At 37.8% G+C, this 16,688-nt stretch overlaps 1 protein-coding gene across 1 annotated transcript; it reads right to left on the bottom strand.

Moving 5' to 3' along the window:
- Nucleotides 1–3,733: 3,733 nt before the first annotated feature.
- On the bottom strand, nucleotides 3,734–16,136 carry LOC139743409 (acid-sensing ion channel 1B-like). The gene is made up of 10 exons (XM_071653894.1): nucleotides 15,889–16,136; nucleotides 15,163–15,330; nucleotides 14,241–14,423; nucleotides 13,788–13,912; nucleotides 11,366–11,556; nucleotides 9,823–9,967; nucleotides 6,707–6,763; nucleotides 5,929–6,103; nucleotides 5,307–5,398; nucleotides 3,734–3,843 (listed from the first exon to the last, which is right to left on the bottom strand). The coding sequence occupies exons 1-10, from the start codon at nucleotides 16,134–16,136 to the stop codon at nucleotides 3,734–3,736; spliced, it is 1,494 nt and encodes a 497-aa protein (XP_071509995.1).
- Nucleotides 16,137–16,688: the final 552 nt, after the last annotated feature.

Raw genomic sequence — 16,688 nt, 5'->3', positions numbered from 1 at the left:
GTTTGTTTGTTTGTTTGTTTGTGTACAAGATAACAAGAGAACGGGTAAACGGATTTGCACGAAATGTTCAGGGGATGTCTGGATAATGACAGGAAAGAATCCATTAGATTTTGGTGATAATCGGTTGACCCTTGCAAATTCTGTGCGACCTTTAAGTTTTGACCCCATGGTATAGTGACCACTCCGAAAATTTCCCGTTTCTCACTTTGCGATTTTCCGCTACCATACGAAAACATAAACTCCCAAACGATCGGACTTCGCTGCTCAAATGTTCGTAAGAATTCCGAAATTTACGTTTAGGCCTATTTGAAGGACTATGTCCTTCTGGATTTATGAAAGTTCGTTCTCCGTCGTCACAAACTGGCCCGTATTTTGATGATTTTTCAAATTAAAATTGATTGTTTTTTTCGTTGGAGGAGCATTTGCTCGGTCGCAGTCACACTGCACGATATGCGCGCTCAATGTCTATGCGTGTGCAAGGCCGCTGAAAATGCATCGCGCTCTACCCTGTTGGTGCAAAATAGCATCGGGGACGTTGCGGCGCTCGTTGGTGACCGAATACTGGTGCAGTAGACATTTATCTTTGCATTTAACCCTTGCATTGAATAATTCCCGTAGACACTAATCATAGGGGTAATTGCCTAGGGGGTACGTAAATTTTGTTTTTCTTTTGCGCTTTTGTGGATACCATCAAAGATCGTACACTCATACGACCTTTGATATCAACACACTCTCGGCTTGCTATAAGCAAAATATCCCGCAAGAAAACGGCGTATTTCTCGATTTTTAGCGCTTTTTCGGCGACCCGTCGCGTAGACAATACTCTTAAAACTGGACTTAATTCGCGCGCGCTTGGAAAAGTTCCGAATCTGCACTTTTGACGGTGGAATTTGGGATTTTCGATGGATTTTTGGAGGAGACTTAAGGACTTTCCTGTGGTGAATGAGTGTTACCGTATGTGAAATGATGTGATTTGCGTGTGATGTGACTGTAGAACCAAAGATCGTACACTTCAGTGTACGATCTTTGGTAGAACGCACTGGCTGGTGATAAAGGACACTGGCAATTAAGTGACCGAATTCTGGTAGATGACCGAATGCACAGTATGTTTACCCCGACTTTGTACAAGGCGTGGGTCTGCCGCCTTTGACGGCCCCTCTCTAGTTAACATTGCAGTGGAAATAAACGGTGGTACGAGAGTAAATTCTGAGAGAACAACCGTGCAATCAAAATATAGACACCATAATAACATATTGATTTGGATCATTCGAAGATGCAGCATTTTAATCGGTCGATCCCTTTCAAACAAAGCGGTTGTGTTATATTTTCTTTTTGTTAATTAGAATATATATCAATTTTCATTGATGTGTTTTATCGAATTATCCAACACCAATTGTTTGATGTGATATGAAAGTCAGTTGCCAGAAAATTATTATTAGGTTGGAGGAGCTAAAGGATCTCTTGAATCCTTTTATCAATTACCATATTATTATCTTCATTTACTTTGGAGATCAGAAGATTTGTCCTTAAAGATTGAATATTACCATGCTTCTCTTCGTTTATCATTATTAGCAAAGGCATAATAATTTACAATCAAGATTTTTGTGTAAATCTAATTGTTTGGTCTTTTTCCCACACAATTACCAAATGGCAATGCTGACGATAACCCAGCAAGAACCCAATCACCATATTTCGCGGCTGAGTGCTAAGAATTTTTAATTTTACTGTGCAAATTCATTATAAAGTCGGGGGGTTTTGTATTCGTTCCTACACCCCTCTTACTGTTTTGGTTGTGATATTCACTTGATAAACTTGGAACCCATTTCTTTCTTCTTCTTTTTTGGCAACACATTTCTGAAAATCAAAGTTACTGTTCTTCCCTCAGATCTGCAATAAATGTTTTGTTTGACTGCTAACTTGTTCTTCTTTTGCACGGTAATGATGCATTTGACTAAATTCCGTCTTATCTTTCTTCGATGAAAAATTGCAGCAAAATCCAAAATAATGTTGTTGATTTGATTTGATTTCTTTCATTTATTTTAGCATGATTCAGTCAACATTCAGCTGTTTTACCTCATGTCATGACATGAAAATGACATAAACTTATTTCAAACCATGTATACATGTACTTAAAAACATAGAATATACAACACAGAATTAGATTAAACAAAACAGAGCAAAGTTTATCATATATACATATATATATATATATATATATATATATATATATATATATATCTTTATATGTGTGTGTATATATATATACATATACCCATTATATATCTACTTACAGTTATACATTGTTGAATGTTTTGCAATTGCCAAATATGTTGCCAAATATGCTCTGAAGCTGTTAACTCATGCTGAAATTGCATTTAATGTATTATGTTCATTACTCCATTATGATCCGCCATGCTCAAAACATCTCTTTCATTTCATAAACAGACAATAAAGCTGAAGAAGACCAAAGGTCGAAAGCTTCCTAACAGCCGGCTTCCTGCAACATCTTTTGCCATCATCACATTGTCTCGAATATATTATAATGCACATTATATGTTTACGGCAAAAAAAAAAATCATACTCAGAGTCACCCAAAATAAGGAAGGGGTAACAAAATAATTGTGGTGTCAGATACAATATCAAACTCTGTTTATAACTGCTGAAATTTGTTTGTTTCATGCATGTAGGCAATGCATTCAACAATTTGGACCTTGATGATTTAAATTCCTTTGCTTACAGCAGGTCTTGACACATGGTAATGTGAATATCGATGTTGCATTCCTTGAATTATGATATGTATACTTTTTTCTTTTTTTTCCACTGAAACATCTCACTTATCTGCATTTATGAGTTCAATTATAAGCAATCTTATGCATTGTGCAAAACTTACGTGTTTTTATTCTGTCTGTATTGCGAGTTGGCCCACATTTCTACAAAATTGTCTTTTACATAGGCCTCTCTTTTCCAATGACACAAATATTTTAAAAATTTGTTTCACATGAGGGACTAATATATACATATATATGTATTTGTATATGTTGTACTTTTTGACAAGAACTTGTATCAATAAAGATATCCTATTGGAAATAGGAAAATCTAATTTGAATCGAATCCAATTGAATTTTTCTCATCTCAAGTATGCTTTTATTGATTAGGCAGTATAACAAATCAGTTTGATATCTCTAATTTACCCGCAACACTGTTTTTAGAAACCGACTTTGGAGAATTTGAAGACGCTTAATACAACTATAATCATGTTTGACCACACAACATCACAATAATCAATTAAGATAAAGATAAAGGGGAAAATTTAGCAAAGAAAATGGGATTCCATCGGGATTCGAACCCGAGATCTCCGGATGCTAGCCCGGTAATCTACCGACTGAGCTATAGATAACCTTAGTTCAGTGTTCGTCCCAGAAACCCTTAATTCTCAATGCTCGAATGGTCAGAAGCTATAGCAGTGTGTTTGTGTGTGACACACACGTACACACTTAAACCTGGCATAAACTCGAAGGATAATTCAACTTGGGGATAAATGCGAGGGATCACCGAAGCGATGCAGCATTTTGAGTATGTAACAAACGCAAACAGAAAAACTGACCAGAAATGAATATTATCTATTAGTGGAAAATTGAGCAAAGAAAATGGGATTCCATCGGGATTCGAACCCGAGACCTCCGATAAAGTGGTGGATTGGTAGGTCAACAGCGACTGCTGTCGCTAATGTCAATCACCCAAGTCTTCTGTAAAGCAAGCAGGAATCGGCAAGGAGGTCGAAGACTTCGTAGATCGTGAGTAGGCTTCCTCCTAACCACAGGCCCATTGCACCGCCAATGTCACCTATACAGACGCCAAAGTAAAGATTAGAACGTTCTATAAAGGTGAATGTCATTTGTTTCATGTCATCACAACAGAACCACTTTGTAAACATTGCAACGTCTATGTTTTTAATGTAATTCATGCCATAATGATGATGATGATGACCACAATAAAAAATAATAATAATGATAATAGTAATTATTATTAAAACAATAATAATAATAATGATAATGATAGTAATAATGATAATAATAATGATAATAATAGTTATTATTATTATTATACTAATGATAATAATAATAATTATTATTATTATTATTATCATTATTATTATTATACTAATGATAACAATTATATCATTATGGGACGTATAGGGCGCCAAATCCATTTGATAACTAAATGATCAAGGCTTAAACTTCAACTTCAACTTCAACTTTATTTTCATTTCCATTGAATAAACAGGGAAAATTATAAACAATGCATTAACAGAACATATTTGTAGCAATTTGCAACCATGTGCAACATACGAATGGCATCCAGGTACAAAAGAGAAAGTAAACGACAAAGTGAAACAATACAGGACATACGAAATAATGATAATCAATTATCATAAACCAAATCAAACAAATGCTTCTGGGGATTATTCGTAAATACTTCAACAGGATTACTATTCTTAATGAATTGAGGGAGTGAGTTCAATAAAGAAGACCCGACGTAAGAGAAAGGTCGTCCCCCCCCCCCCCCCACTTTGTCAGATGTTATGACTGAGAGCAAAGGTGTAGGCCTAATCATCTAAACATCACTTCTTTGAGGTCGGCACAAAAATCATAGTGGCATCATGTTGACGTAGTAGTTTTGACGTTATCAAAGAAACCAGTGAAAGCAAACAATTTAACTACTAGTCCTCTAATGTTAGCAGAGGAATGTCTGCAACGTCACCTATCAGGTTTGAATATATTTACAAATGACGATATTGCAGCGATCAACTGTTTCTGTGAGCACAAGAATCACAGTGTGACTTCTACCTTGCCTATGCCTGATAAAACAACGCAGAAATATGCACACTCTCTGTCATCTTGAATGTACTGTCATCAAGGCACCTTCAAATGGCTAAAAATGGTAATGTAGAGCGGCTGTGTTATTTCTTGGATCTGTGGACTTATACCATGTACCCTCGGCTCTACTCTGTGGTTCGATTCAAACTAATGTACATATTGAACAAGGGGTCTCACTTATTGCGTTCTTATAATCAGTGCAGGTGAACGGATGGTGTACCCCGCGGTGCGCTAGCATAAAGTAGCTGTGGATAAAGTGGATGAACTGATTATGGATGCATGTCACCACTTGGTGTTTCGTAAGTCTGCCCTTTTTAATTATCAAAAACAATTTTAGTTGAATTTGAATGATTTTTGTTGAGTTGAACAAACAGACATGGATTGATACCATATACAGTGTATAAACAGTGATAAGAAGGTCATACTTACTGAGCAAGGCAAGGGGGGTATAGGCTGCTTGTTGCTTAATTGTTGTCAATTCCATGCTCGTGAAGTATATATCGATGGCGCAAACGTTATCCCTGAATTGGAAATGAACAAAGCAGTTGTGTTAGATACAAAGCAAGCAATCAAGCAAACGAACAAGCAAGCAAAGGTCAAGCAAATGCCCCCCCCCCCCGTGTAATTCAAATGATCCATAAACAGGGATTCCATGCAGTTACTGTATTTTATTTGTAATTTCAATCTTTTGTGCAGGAGACATTCTCTCCCTCGGTAGTGTCATAGTTATCATTAGTATTGCTAGTGCAACCGTCATTATGACAATAACCACCGTCAGTGTCAGCATCGAAATCATAATCACCAATATTCTGTTCAGAATCTTATCAGCTAAAGTTATCATCTAAACGTGAAAACATGCACTATGCATCTTTTCTAGCTTGTTATAGACATTTTCCAAAGGGTGTTATGTCTAGTAACGCGGCTGCTTTTCTAGGTTGTCGACGAAAATAATCTCTCTCAACCTATTTCTCTGATTTTCCTCCACTTTTCTTGAATATCATACCTATCACTAAGTGGGTTGGGATTTCATTCTTTGTTGATTGGCACTTACTCGAGAAACGTCCTGTCCACTCGTCCCTGACCCGAATGTTTGACTATGCCTTTGTCCACCAGTATATCGGCCCAAAAGAGAGCAGGAAACTTGGACGAGGAAAGCAAATACGAGTACGCCAGAGTTTCGCAGTTCACGGGGCAGTCGCATTCGTTCAGTCGACGTTGTACGTTTTCTGTGAAGATACATGGAGAAGAAGACGACGAGGAAGATGAAATAGACGAAGAATAGAGACAAGAAGGTGTAAAGAAAACGAAGAGGAGGAGGAAGCCAAGAAGAGCAATCGCAATTAACATGAAAGAAAGAAGGAAGAACAACTCAAAGAGCAAGGAAGAATAAGAAAAGTGGAAAAAGGGAAAAAATGAAAAAGCAAAAACGAAAAAGGAAAATTAAAATCAAATGGTAGGAGGAGTTGGATTCCAGAGGAAAAACAAACAAACAAACATACAATAATTGATAATAATAATTAAGAGTGACATCGAGTGAATCATAGTACACACGTATCATCGATTGGCTAACATTCCACACTTGACATATCTCGCTCCTGCGTAGTTACTTTTAAGGTCTAAGTTGTCAACTTCTGTTCGACCCCCATAAAAACAGGTATTCCATATTTAGCGAATGGGCTGATGATAAGTATGAACGTATGATAGTGAAGACTCTGGATGTTACCGTGGATTTGGCAAATCCATTGCCACGATTGTATAGTATGGTCATGAGGGTTTGCTTAGAATCTGAATAACTATGTCAGTGTTAAAACGGGTCTATTATTACTTACCAATAGCTGGATATCCGCATTCTTCGTATGTAAGAGGATCGCAGACTGGAAATTGTCCTATAGAGAAAAACGAGAGAAAACTTGCAAATGTCAAAATAACATTGTACACAAGAAACTTATGTTTCCCAGCTTCAGTGTCCTCGCTAGGCTTATGTCTGAAAGTTTTAATGGAATTTTAGAGGCACCTTTTAATGATCCAAAGAAGTTAACGGGATTAGTGTATACGTTTCTGTGTGTGTGTGTGTGTGTGTGTGTGTGTGTGTGTGTGTGTGTTCGCGCGCTCGTATGTGAGTATGTTGCATGAGTGTGTTTGTTTGTGTATTTGTGACAGTGATTTGTTGTAGGTGTGTTTCAGCTTTGAGTAACAGTTGCTTCTTTGAAGATATTGTCATAGATACCAGACACACCTTTTGATTACCACTGATTACTGGAAAGACAATAGAGGACTCTGTCTATGTGAAAAAGGGGTTGCTACGAATTAATATTAACTAAATCATCTGAAGGAACTGTGTCATATGTTTACATAAACATTCCATTGTGTAGTGTTTGTAAACTTGCTTGTTTTGTGGCCTATTTTGTTTGATTTTGTTTCTCGTTCAAGTCATTTTTTATAATAGTTTACAGTCCTCGTGTTCCTCCAATATGTTGATTTCTTTAAGATGAACTTGAAAAGATACATCAAGATAATGTTTTGTGGGTTATTTTGTGATGATCATTTCTATGAATTTGTCAGTTTGTTTGTTTTCATATACCTGCTAGATATGAGATGCGACTTAAATAGAATTGAGGTCCAAGAGATAACGTAATCGGAGTATCAACACTGACATTTCATGATTTGCCAACTTCGTTTTGATATGTCATATTTGTTTTGTACAATAAGCAAGTACTTTTTTCCGTATTTAATATGCGTGATCCTTTGATAATCACTCTTTTTATCAGTGTTTAATTTCCGGCTTTTTTATAAGTCCATTATATGTTTATATTACATTTCATTCTATTTTGCTAATTCTATTATTCTCAAATTATATTACATCATATATTATATCATATTATATTATATTATTATATTGTATTATATTATATTATATTACATTTATTATATTATATTATATGATGATATATTATTTGATTTGATTTGATTTGATTTGATTTGATTTATTGGTTTCTGTATCATCATTGTACATATACACATTCATGTACAAACATAAATATGATAATACATATAAGTATTTTCTTGTTCATTGCCTGTGTACAATGTACAGCAAAAGTACAACAAAACATACTACAATGAATAATACAGAGGGGCTACAGCATAAGCGTAACTTGATTTGCGTGCAGCCCCCATAGCATAACATAAAGGCCGTGTCACACCATAACGTGGGCTTGTGGCGAGGAGGTAGTTTCCAGCACGTAGAAGATTTTCAGCGGGCGAACAAGAATGTTTGTAATTTTTCATTCATGCCTTGTCATACCGTACGGGGGAACTTCTGCGGCTTGACTTGCGGGGAAACAAATTTACTCCAAGGAGCTCTCCGCAGTTGGTCCGCACCTGGCAGTATCTATAAGCGCGTAGTTGCCCGGAGGTGCTCACGCAAGTCCGATTTAACCGCAGCCAAGTTTTGAGCATGACCAAAACTTTTTCCGGGTGAGTCGCGGGAATGCACGTAGAGGTCCACGCAGAACGCCAGTAGGAGACCCTTAGCGGCAGTACTTCCCAGGCAATTCCCACGCAAGTACTTCGCAGTCCCGTATGCAGCCAAGATAATGAAATTCTGTGAGATTTCAGCCATTCCATTAGAGGAATTCCTTCACTGAGTTGTCAGCCCCCACGCGACTGGTACAAAGGTCACACAGTATACTCGCAAGTATAACGCGTCCAGCAAGTAAGACACATGCGCTGACTCGCACAAATCCTTTTCCGCCCTCAGGAATGTCCGGTATGTTAGAAAATCCCTACACGTAACAAGCCCGAGTAGCTTGCCCGGAAAGGTGTGACAGGGCCTAAACACGGTTGCGGGTAAAAAAGTATGCGTGCACACCTCCGGGCGACTACTTTTGAGATACATGCTAGGTACTGTCATGTGCGGATATCTACGGGGACCTCCGGGTAGTCAAAATTGTTCTTTGCAAGTCGCACGCAAGGCTGGTGTGACACGGCCTTCATATTATAATGTACATCGGAAGGAGTATAGGAGGGAGGGATGACTTGCATAGAGATAGGATAGTTGAAAGGAGAAAAGGAAAGGAGAGGTTTGTCTGCTTTCACTAAAGGTTATACAAAGTAAAGTCACCTGTATCACTGATTAGCAAGACATGACAAAATATTTCCTCACCGAAGTATGCAGGTGGACAGTTGATACAGATCATGGTCGGTTACATAATCATTATTACATAATAGATTAATTGTGTCGATATTTGTACGAAAGAATTTCGTATATATAACAATGGCAATGGAATTACTGATATTCAGATAACATTGTTTTTACAGCCTTCCTAAAAGAATACATGGACTTTAAACTTCGAATTTCAGAAGGAAGAGAATTCCAAACATCGGGTCCGGTGTGTCTGACAGATTATGATATTCATGTTATCATTTCCTATCACATATAATACGTTGTAACTAGCTATAATCAAATTGTGATAACAATGTTGTATTATATAATTTTTATTGCAAATATGTATAACATTGCTTGAAACTAGAAACCATATTATGGTTATACTGCAATGATATTGTATTTTCCTTGTGATATGTATATTTTGCTCTTGTGAAATATCAAAAATAAATCCAATTCAATATCATGGTTGACATAGGTTTGTAAGAGTCTGGCAAAGTTTGTGTGAGTGACAAAGATAATAATACCATTATTATTACGCAGCACGGCTTGTCGAATGTCATGACTTTATCTCATCACTCGCACTTCTGCAAACACAGGATCTCACAAACAATCCAGACACTTGCTTGAGATGTCCGGTAATTCTTTACACACTATTACATATTCGTCGACAGCCTATATAATGGACCTCATCCCCTCACTTCTTTTTGCAACAATGTCTGGAATATAGTGATTAAGTCAAACTTTGATGCCATCTCTCGAGATACCCCCTGACTTTCTTACCCGGCATAAACGGAGGTTTGCAGCGACATTTTTCCAACACAAGGTCGGTCTGGCACTCCAGTTGACATTTCGTGCGGGAGTACGTATCGAAATACTTGAGCTCGTGCTCGCCACACACTCCATACGGAGGCCGTAAATAGTTCGACTGGAAGGATTGAAAATGTGATGATGGAGAGAGAAATGGAAATGTTTATGATGTACGAAAATGAAAAAAACAAACAAACAAACAAACAAACAAACAAACATTGTAAGCGTACATTATTCTTTGCATGAGTTGAAGTCGTTGAAGCTGGAGAAGTCGCTTCATCTTCAGCGATATTGGCCTCCCTTGATCAAAGTCGAAATTCATTTTTTTCCGACTTTACTCACTTGTTTGTTTTTTCTAGACATGTTTATGCCATCATTACATGAATATATGTGTGTACTTGAGGCTATTCATGTCTTTCTGATGTGTGTTGTTGTCTACTTTAACGTGGGCCTAATCCAGAATTTGCTTGCATTTCACACTGAATTATTATTGATGCTGGGGCATTACATGAAAATATAATTAATGTAGAATAGTTAACAAAAGTCTAGCATACTTATGTTTGTGCACGTGAGGGTTATCACGTTTTTAATTGCGGATCGCTTCTATTTCACGAGTCAAGGTTAAATTAAGAAGGGGGCGTACATATGTAGCTATGTATTATAGTCCTCATAATCTACCTGCTGTCATCACAACCATCTGGACCTCGTTCATTGATTAAAGTGAGAGAATTACACAAACATACACCAGACAAAAATACTGAATACACCCCAACAATAATTATTGTAATGCTTTGGCGTGAACTTCACTCATTTATATTGTGGCACACGAAAGCAAATCTGCACAAAACTTCTTTTGACTCCCTATCTGAACTGATATCTTGGCCTAAACAGAAGCGTTCCTGAGCAAAGAACGAGGAAAGCGCATTGGAATTGTGGGTAGTGCCAGGCACATATACGGTGCTGTCTATGTGTACTCCGTTATTTTAGATCCAGGGATGACTCGGCCACTTAGAATTAGGCGATTAAATTGCCATGTACATGTATTTCAGGTGAAAGCGACTCGATTTTTGTTGCGACTAACTCGATATTTGACTCGGTAACTTCGAGTCAGCCGATACCTTTGTACTAGTATTTGAATGCATGAAGGAAATTTGGCACTCTTTTCCATTTGGCTGTGTGTCAGTGTGTCAGGCAATTTCAGACTCGTGGTACGTCGGCACATTTACATAGGTACATTCTGTACAGTGTACAGTCACATAGATAGAAATGTAAGTATATCTATGTCTCTCTCTCTCTCTCTCTCTCGCTCTCTCTCTCTCTCTCTCTATATATATATATATATATATATATATATATATATATATATATATATATATATATATATATATACATATATACAAAATAATAGAGAGACAGAGACAGAGAGAAAGATGTGGATAAATACCTTCAATGTAATAAAGTTTAGTGTGTGAAATACGGCATGTGGGCTTTATTTTTTTTTTCAGATTTGACTTACCCGCTTGCTGGTGATACCGATAGAGCTCAGAGTGCCCGGATTGATGTTCAAACCCACTACTGCATTGTTGCTTTCTGTCTCGTCCTGTGGTAACAGGTACAGGTCAAATCCCGCGGCGAATCTTGACACCGATCCGTAGTAATATTCACTCTGCTTGGTATCCAATATTAGTCTCATTCCATTGGTCTGTCCTTTGAACATCAAGTACATTCATATACGTTGTCAGAATATGACTACGTGAGTATGTACTGTATTTATGTATAAGATGGGAACAGATTAACCTAGCTCACTAGCTTGCTTAATTTGAAACACGAGTGTAATGAAGCATCACTAGAGTCGTGAATGCAAACTAGAATCGCCGAGGCTGATTCCACAGGTAATTTCAATCGTGTTTCAAGTGACGGTCCAGAGATGTTTTCCAATCACGTTTCGCCAGAATTAAGCAACAAAAAGACTGTGTGAACATAACTGAAATCCAATCGTGTTTGGGGGCGGATATTACTGTGACCTTCCACACTCCAGCAGAAAGACGGTCCAAGAGTGTTTGATGGGAACTTGGAAAGAAGCCGAACCTCCGAGTCCTCGCTCTGAAATTCAAAATCGCAGAAGCCGTGAAGCTTACCTCTGCCGTGTGAACGAGCGATGATTCGAATCGGAATTGCAATCGTGTGTTCAATTGAGCATTCAAATCAAGCACTCTCGGTACGTGTGAAAGCACAGTTATATGAGTACAGATATACATTATGATTGAAGCATATATCTAGGCACCCAGGCACTTTAGAATCTTATCTTTCAAGCAGACTGAATCAATCAATAACTTAAAAAAAAAAAAAAAAAAAACTATAAACCAAACATCGTTGCTGATGGAGATATTTCTTGTCAGGCAGATTTCCGGTTCAAGACACCAGCCAGTTTATTTGAATAAATTGACATCGCAACCAGTTTCTGCTGGCGTGTCGTGTACACGTATAGAAAGTGTTTATCATGTGCAAGAGATCTGTAGGTGACAAAAATAATATAATAGACTGAGAGGCCCTATAATCAAAATTATGGATTTCGAGGGGGCAGGAATAACACTATTTGCTGAGGGCGTATTTCTGTAGAAAAAAAAATGCAACTTCTGTCCCCGAGGAATCTGCAAATTTAATAGTTGTTCGAAAAAGTACATGCTATAATACTCTGTTTCATACCCCTACGAAGAATCTTTAAAAATGATAGTAAAGTTATCAATAGAATGTTTACATATTGCAGCGCAGACGACAGATAGTATAGATTGCATAGATAGAAAATGCATGACGACAAAATCATGGCATATAGTGCACTTTCTGAGTGCCATGACAGTAAAGCATATAATATATATTTTCAAGTGAAATGTTGTTTTCAGCGTCATCAACATCATATTTAGCAAATGCATGTGGTTACATGACGTTATGTAGACCAATCACAATATACCAGTATTTCATTAATAATGCAGTGATGACGGCAAAATTTCCTCCATTGATTACTTGCAAGCTTACAGTATCTATTCTACATGTTAATTTCCGCGGAAATGTGTGACTTCCTTCATAGAAACCATCCAATGTCAACGGTGAGGATATCAGTTCCTGTGGGTTTTGATCAATATAACTCAAAGGTCAATTCTTTATCTGCAAGCACTTTATCAACCTTCTCAAGATATTCATTCATTCATTCAGATTACGAACGAAACGCTGTATAGCGCGATGAATTATGTTCAGATAGGCTCGCCCATACAGTGCACCTGATTGTATAGCCTCAGTAAGGTGATAATTTTGGGTACAGCTCGTTATTCCGGAGGCTCGTTATTCCGAAGGTTCTTTAGTCCGAAGGTTCGTTATTCCAAAGGTTCGTTGTTCCGAAGATTCGTTATTCCGAAGGTTCGTTAATCCGAAACTGTGATAAGGAAGATGAAATAAGGTTCGTTATTCCGAAGGTTCGTTAATCCGAAAATGAAACAAAGCTCGTTATTCCGAAGGTTCGTTACGGACCCCATACCATTTCGGATCAACGAACCTTCGGAATAACGAACCCTATTTCATTTTCGGATTAACGAACCTTCGGAATAACGAACCCTATTTCATTTTCTGATAAACGAGCCTTCGGAATGTCGAACCGTATTTCGTTTTCGGATTAACGAACCTTCGGAATAACGAACCTTCGGAATAACGCCACAAATGTTTGGATTAACGAACCCTTTTTCATTTTCGGATTTACGAACCTCTAGGTATAGGGAATTTGTGTGTTTCGGATTAACCTTCGGAATAACGAACCTTCGGAATAACGATCCTTCGGAATAACGAACAGCAACCATAATTTTGATAGGCATTGTTGCAGCTCCACCGGGTTTGTGGAAGACAGCGCAGACTGAGAGACATTTCTTACCGTATATTTTTTTTGTGCTTACCAGCTACTTTTGTTTTTAGAACCTTTGTTGGGTCTGGGTCGGCGTTGAGTTGGAAGCACACGCCACTGGCAGTCAGTATGGATGTCACGTTGGCAACGTTGAGCCCACTACCAGCCCATGTAATCCTACATGATACAAACATCAACAGACTCAATTTTGGGTCATGCTATTTGCATATGTAATATTTATGACTTGTGTATAACTAGTCGGACATAATGATTGTACTGTGTGACTGGTGCATAATTTACCTACCTAAAATAACTGGACTCGGAAGCCCTGGAAGCTTAGTGCACGCTTCCTGTATTTGAATTGTTCTTCCTTGAATCCCTAACAGCGTCTCCAAGGATGTTCGCTTGACTTCAAAAATTAGATGTTTGAAGTATGTTGGACATCACTTGACCATATTCTCACCTCGATGTTTCTATAAAGATACACTGATCAGTGATCACTTACATTAAGAATGTGTCATTCGCCTGATGTGCGAGGTCCAGATAAAGCTCAGTCGTGTTCATTCCGCGTAATTCCTGTCTTTCTTCCTCAGTTAGATTTCGTGTTGCATTGATGAAAGGTTTCTCCCAGTGTGCGAAATCTCTGAGAAGGATGTCTATAGCCGGCAATTGTTCCGTCCTTGACCTCCTAAAATTTCAAGAGAATGGAAAGCAACGCTTTCAGTGGCTCGGTATAGTATAACGAATAAGCGAGTTGGTAGTTGCCTTTTAGCAATGCAGTGATAAACACCTGAAACGATATTTATCCGGAGCGTAACAGAAACCTAGGAGTTCAAAGACCGAGGGAATTCACTGCAGATATGTGGATTTCATTAAAACTTCAGCGAAGTTTGAAGAAATTTTGGAAAGCCGTGCGAATTCCTAATGTTTTGAAATAGGTCCAAAATGCCACCATCGCTAGACGGGAAAACTACAGCAATGATTAAAGTCAGGATGGTAGAACGATATAAACATACAGAAAACACTACAAATCTCACTTTTATGAAAAGCACACATTCCCTCAAATTGTTACTCTCACACATGAAGGGTAGTATCATTACACTACAAATTAAAGTAATTCAAGTAATTTTCCTCATAACAAAAAAAAGGGGGGAATATCAATAACTCTCATGAGTAGTTACAAATTTTACGACATTGGGTCGGAAGAAATTCGTAAGCCTATTTATAGAGTGAATTAAAGCAATACGACGTTGCATGGTAACAAATCAAGCTAAAGCAACAAAACATGATGGAACGAACACACAAGTGGATAATATAGGTTCTTAGATGGTTCAAAATCGGAAAAAAATAACCGAATGCAGAACGTAAAAATATTGTTCGACACAAAATGGAAAAAAAAAGAGAGAGAGAAAAAGAATGATGCTCACATGAACCTGTTATGATTGCAAATGATGATCTTTGGAAAAACTAGCTCGTCGGCATAAGTGATACCTATGTCCACAGTCGAAGGCCGGGAGTAGAAGTACCATATTCTGAATCCTACATGCACCGTCATCGCGACCATTACACAGGAAAGAATAACAAGCCAGCCATACCTGACAGGACGAAACAAATTACAAACAAATAACTAAAAACAAAACACAAGATACACAGTTTGTATAACAGGATGCAAGAAAAGAAAGAATTTGTATTCATTGTGGCGTTATCATAATCTGATAAGCTACATTAAGTTGCTGCATCTTCTTATAGAAATTTTAAGCGTCTGTAAGTAGTTTGTACTGACGAGTCATAAAAATGTACTAATACATGTAGTTCGAAGCGAGCAAACCTATTCATGTCCTTGGGCTCATTCCGCTGTATTAAATCTCTTAAAATGGCATTCTAGTAATAAACGCCTAAATGGATAATGTACATGGCATCGCGCTTTGTTTTGCTTAATTTTTTGTAAATTAAAAGACAGGCTTTAAATAGTTGACCTTGTAAAATAACTTTTACAAAATGGCATCCTACTAATAATGCCTAAATAGAAAAGGGAATAGAGACCTGTACTAAGTACATCGAATCGTGTAATGTCACTATTATCATTACAAATCTTCAAATCTATTGCGGCTTCTATATAATAAATAAAAACCCGTTTTGTCGTTTACTCTCACCGTCTGGTTCTTTTTTCCCTCGGCCTGCAGACGTATTTCACTCCCGATAAACCGATCGAGTCGGGAATATTGCTGTACATCGCCGCCAACCAATTTGGGGCATTCTGTTGGGGTTGATCTCTGTCACTCATTTCCACTTCATGATCCCGCGAGGAAGTGATCTTCTGCCCATTCTCACTACCTAAATAATTTCCTGGATCCCCCTCCCGATCTATCGAGAGGAAGACCATGCCACTCTCGGTCGCCATATTGAATACGAGCAGAGAAGAGTTACACGCTGAATCTTCTTGCAAGCTCGTCTATTATGAAATCATCTTGTTTCTGCAGGTATCTAGAAGGCGTTTAGCCGTTTAACTGCCTCGAGCAGGGAGGTGCTAGAGAAGGAGAGACAACTGCTGCTCTCCTTTGAAGTCATGCGCGGCACCGCCGAGAAGTTATGCGTTCAACTGCAGGTATTACCCATGTGCTTTGACAAAAGAGAGCATCAATAATCGGGACATCTAGAAATACTTCCCCTATTGCAATTCGCTCTCTCTTTCAATGTGACGGCAACAATGATTTTGTGTACCTTGAATTGGAGCAGCGAATCAATATGCAGTGTAAAACTGACAATTTTAACAGGAAATAATTCAAAAGCACGCTGGAACACGCTTTAGCGGAATACTTTTATTTGAAAGATCAGAATATACCAGTTTAAAAGATAGAAAACTGACATGCAGAAATGTACGCATTATAGAAAAATGTTAGGTTTTTAAGAGGGCCTAATTTTCATTTCATTTTGATTTGCGCATTACGAAGAA

This window comes from Diadema antillarum, unplaced genomic scaffold (genome assembly GCF_040938485.1).
Source record: "Diadema antillarum isolate AM-2024a unplaced genomic scaffold, OU_Dant_1.0 seq00001076_RagTag, whole genome shotgun sequence".
NCBI classification, from domain to species: Eukaryota; Metazoa; Echinodermata; class Echinoidea; order Diadematoida; family Diadematidae; genus Diadema; species Diadema antillarum.
Note: the sequence above shows the minus strand (reverse complement) of the source record. Positions and strands in the feature narration are given on the sequence as shown.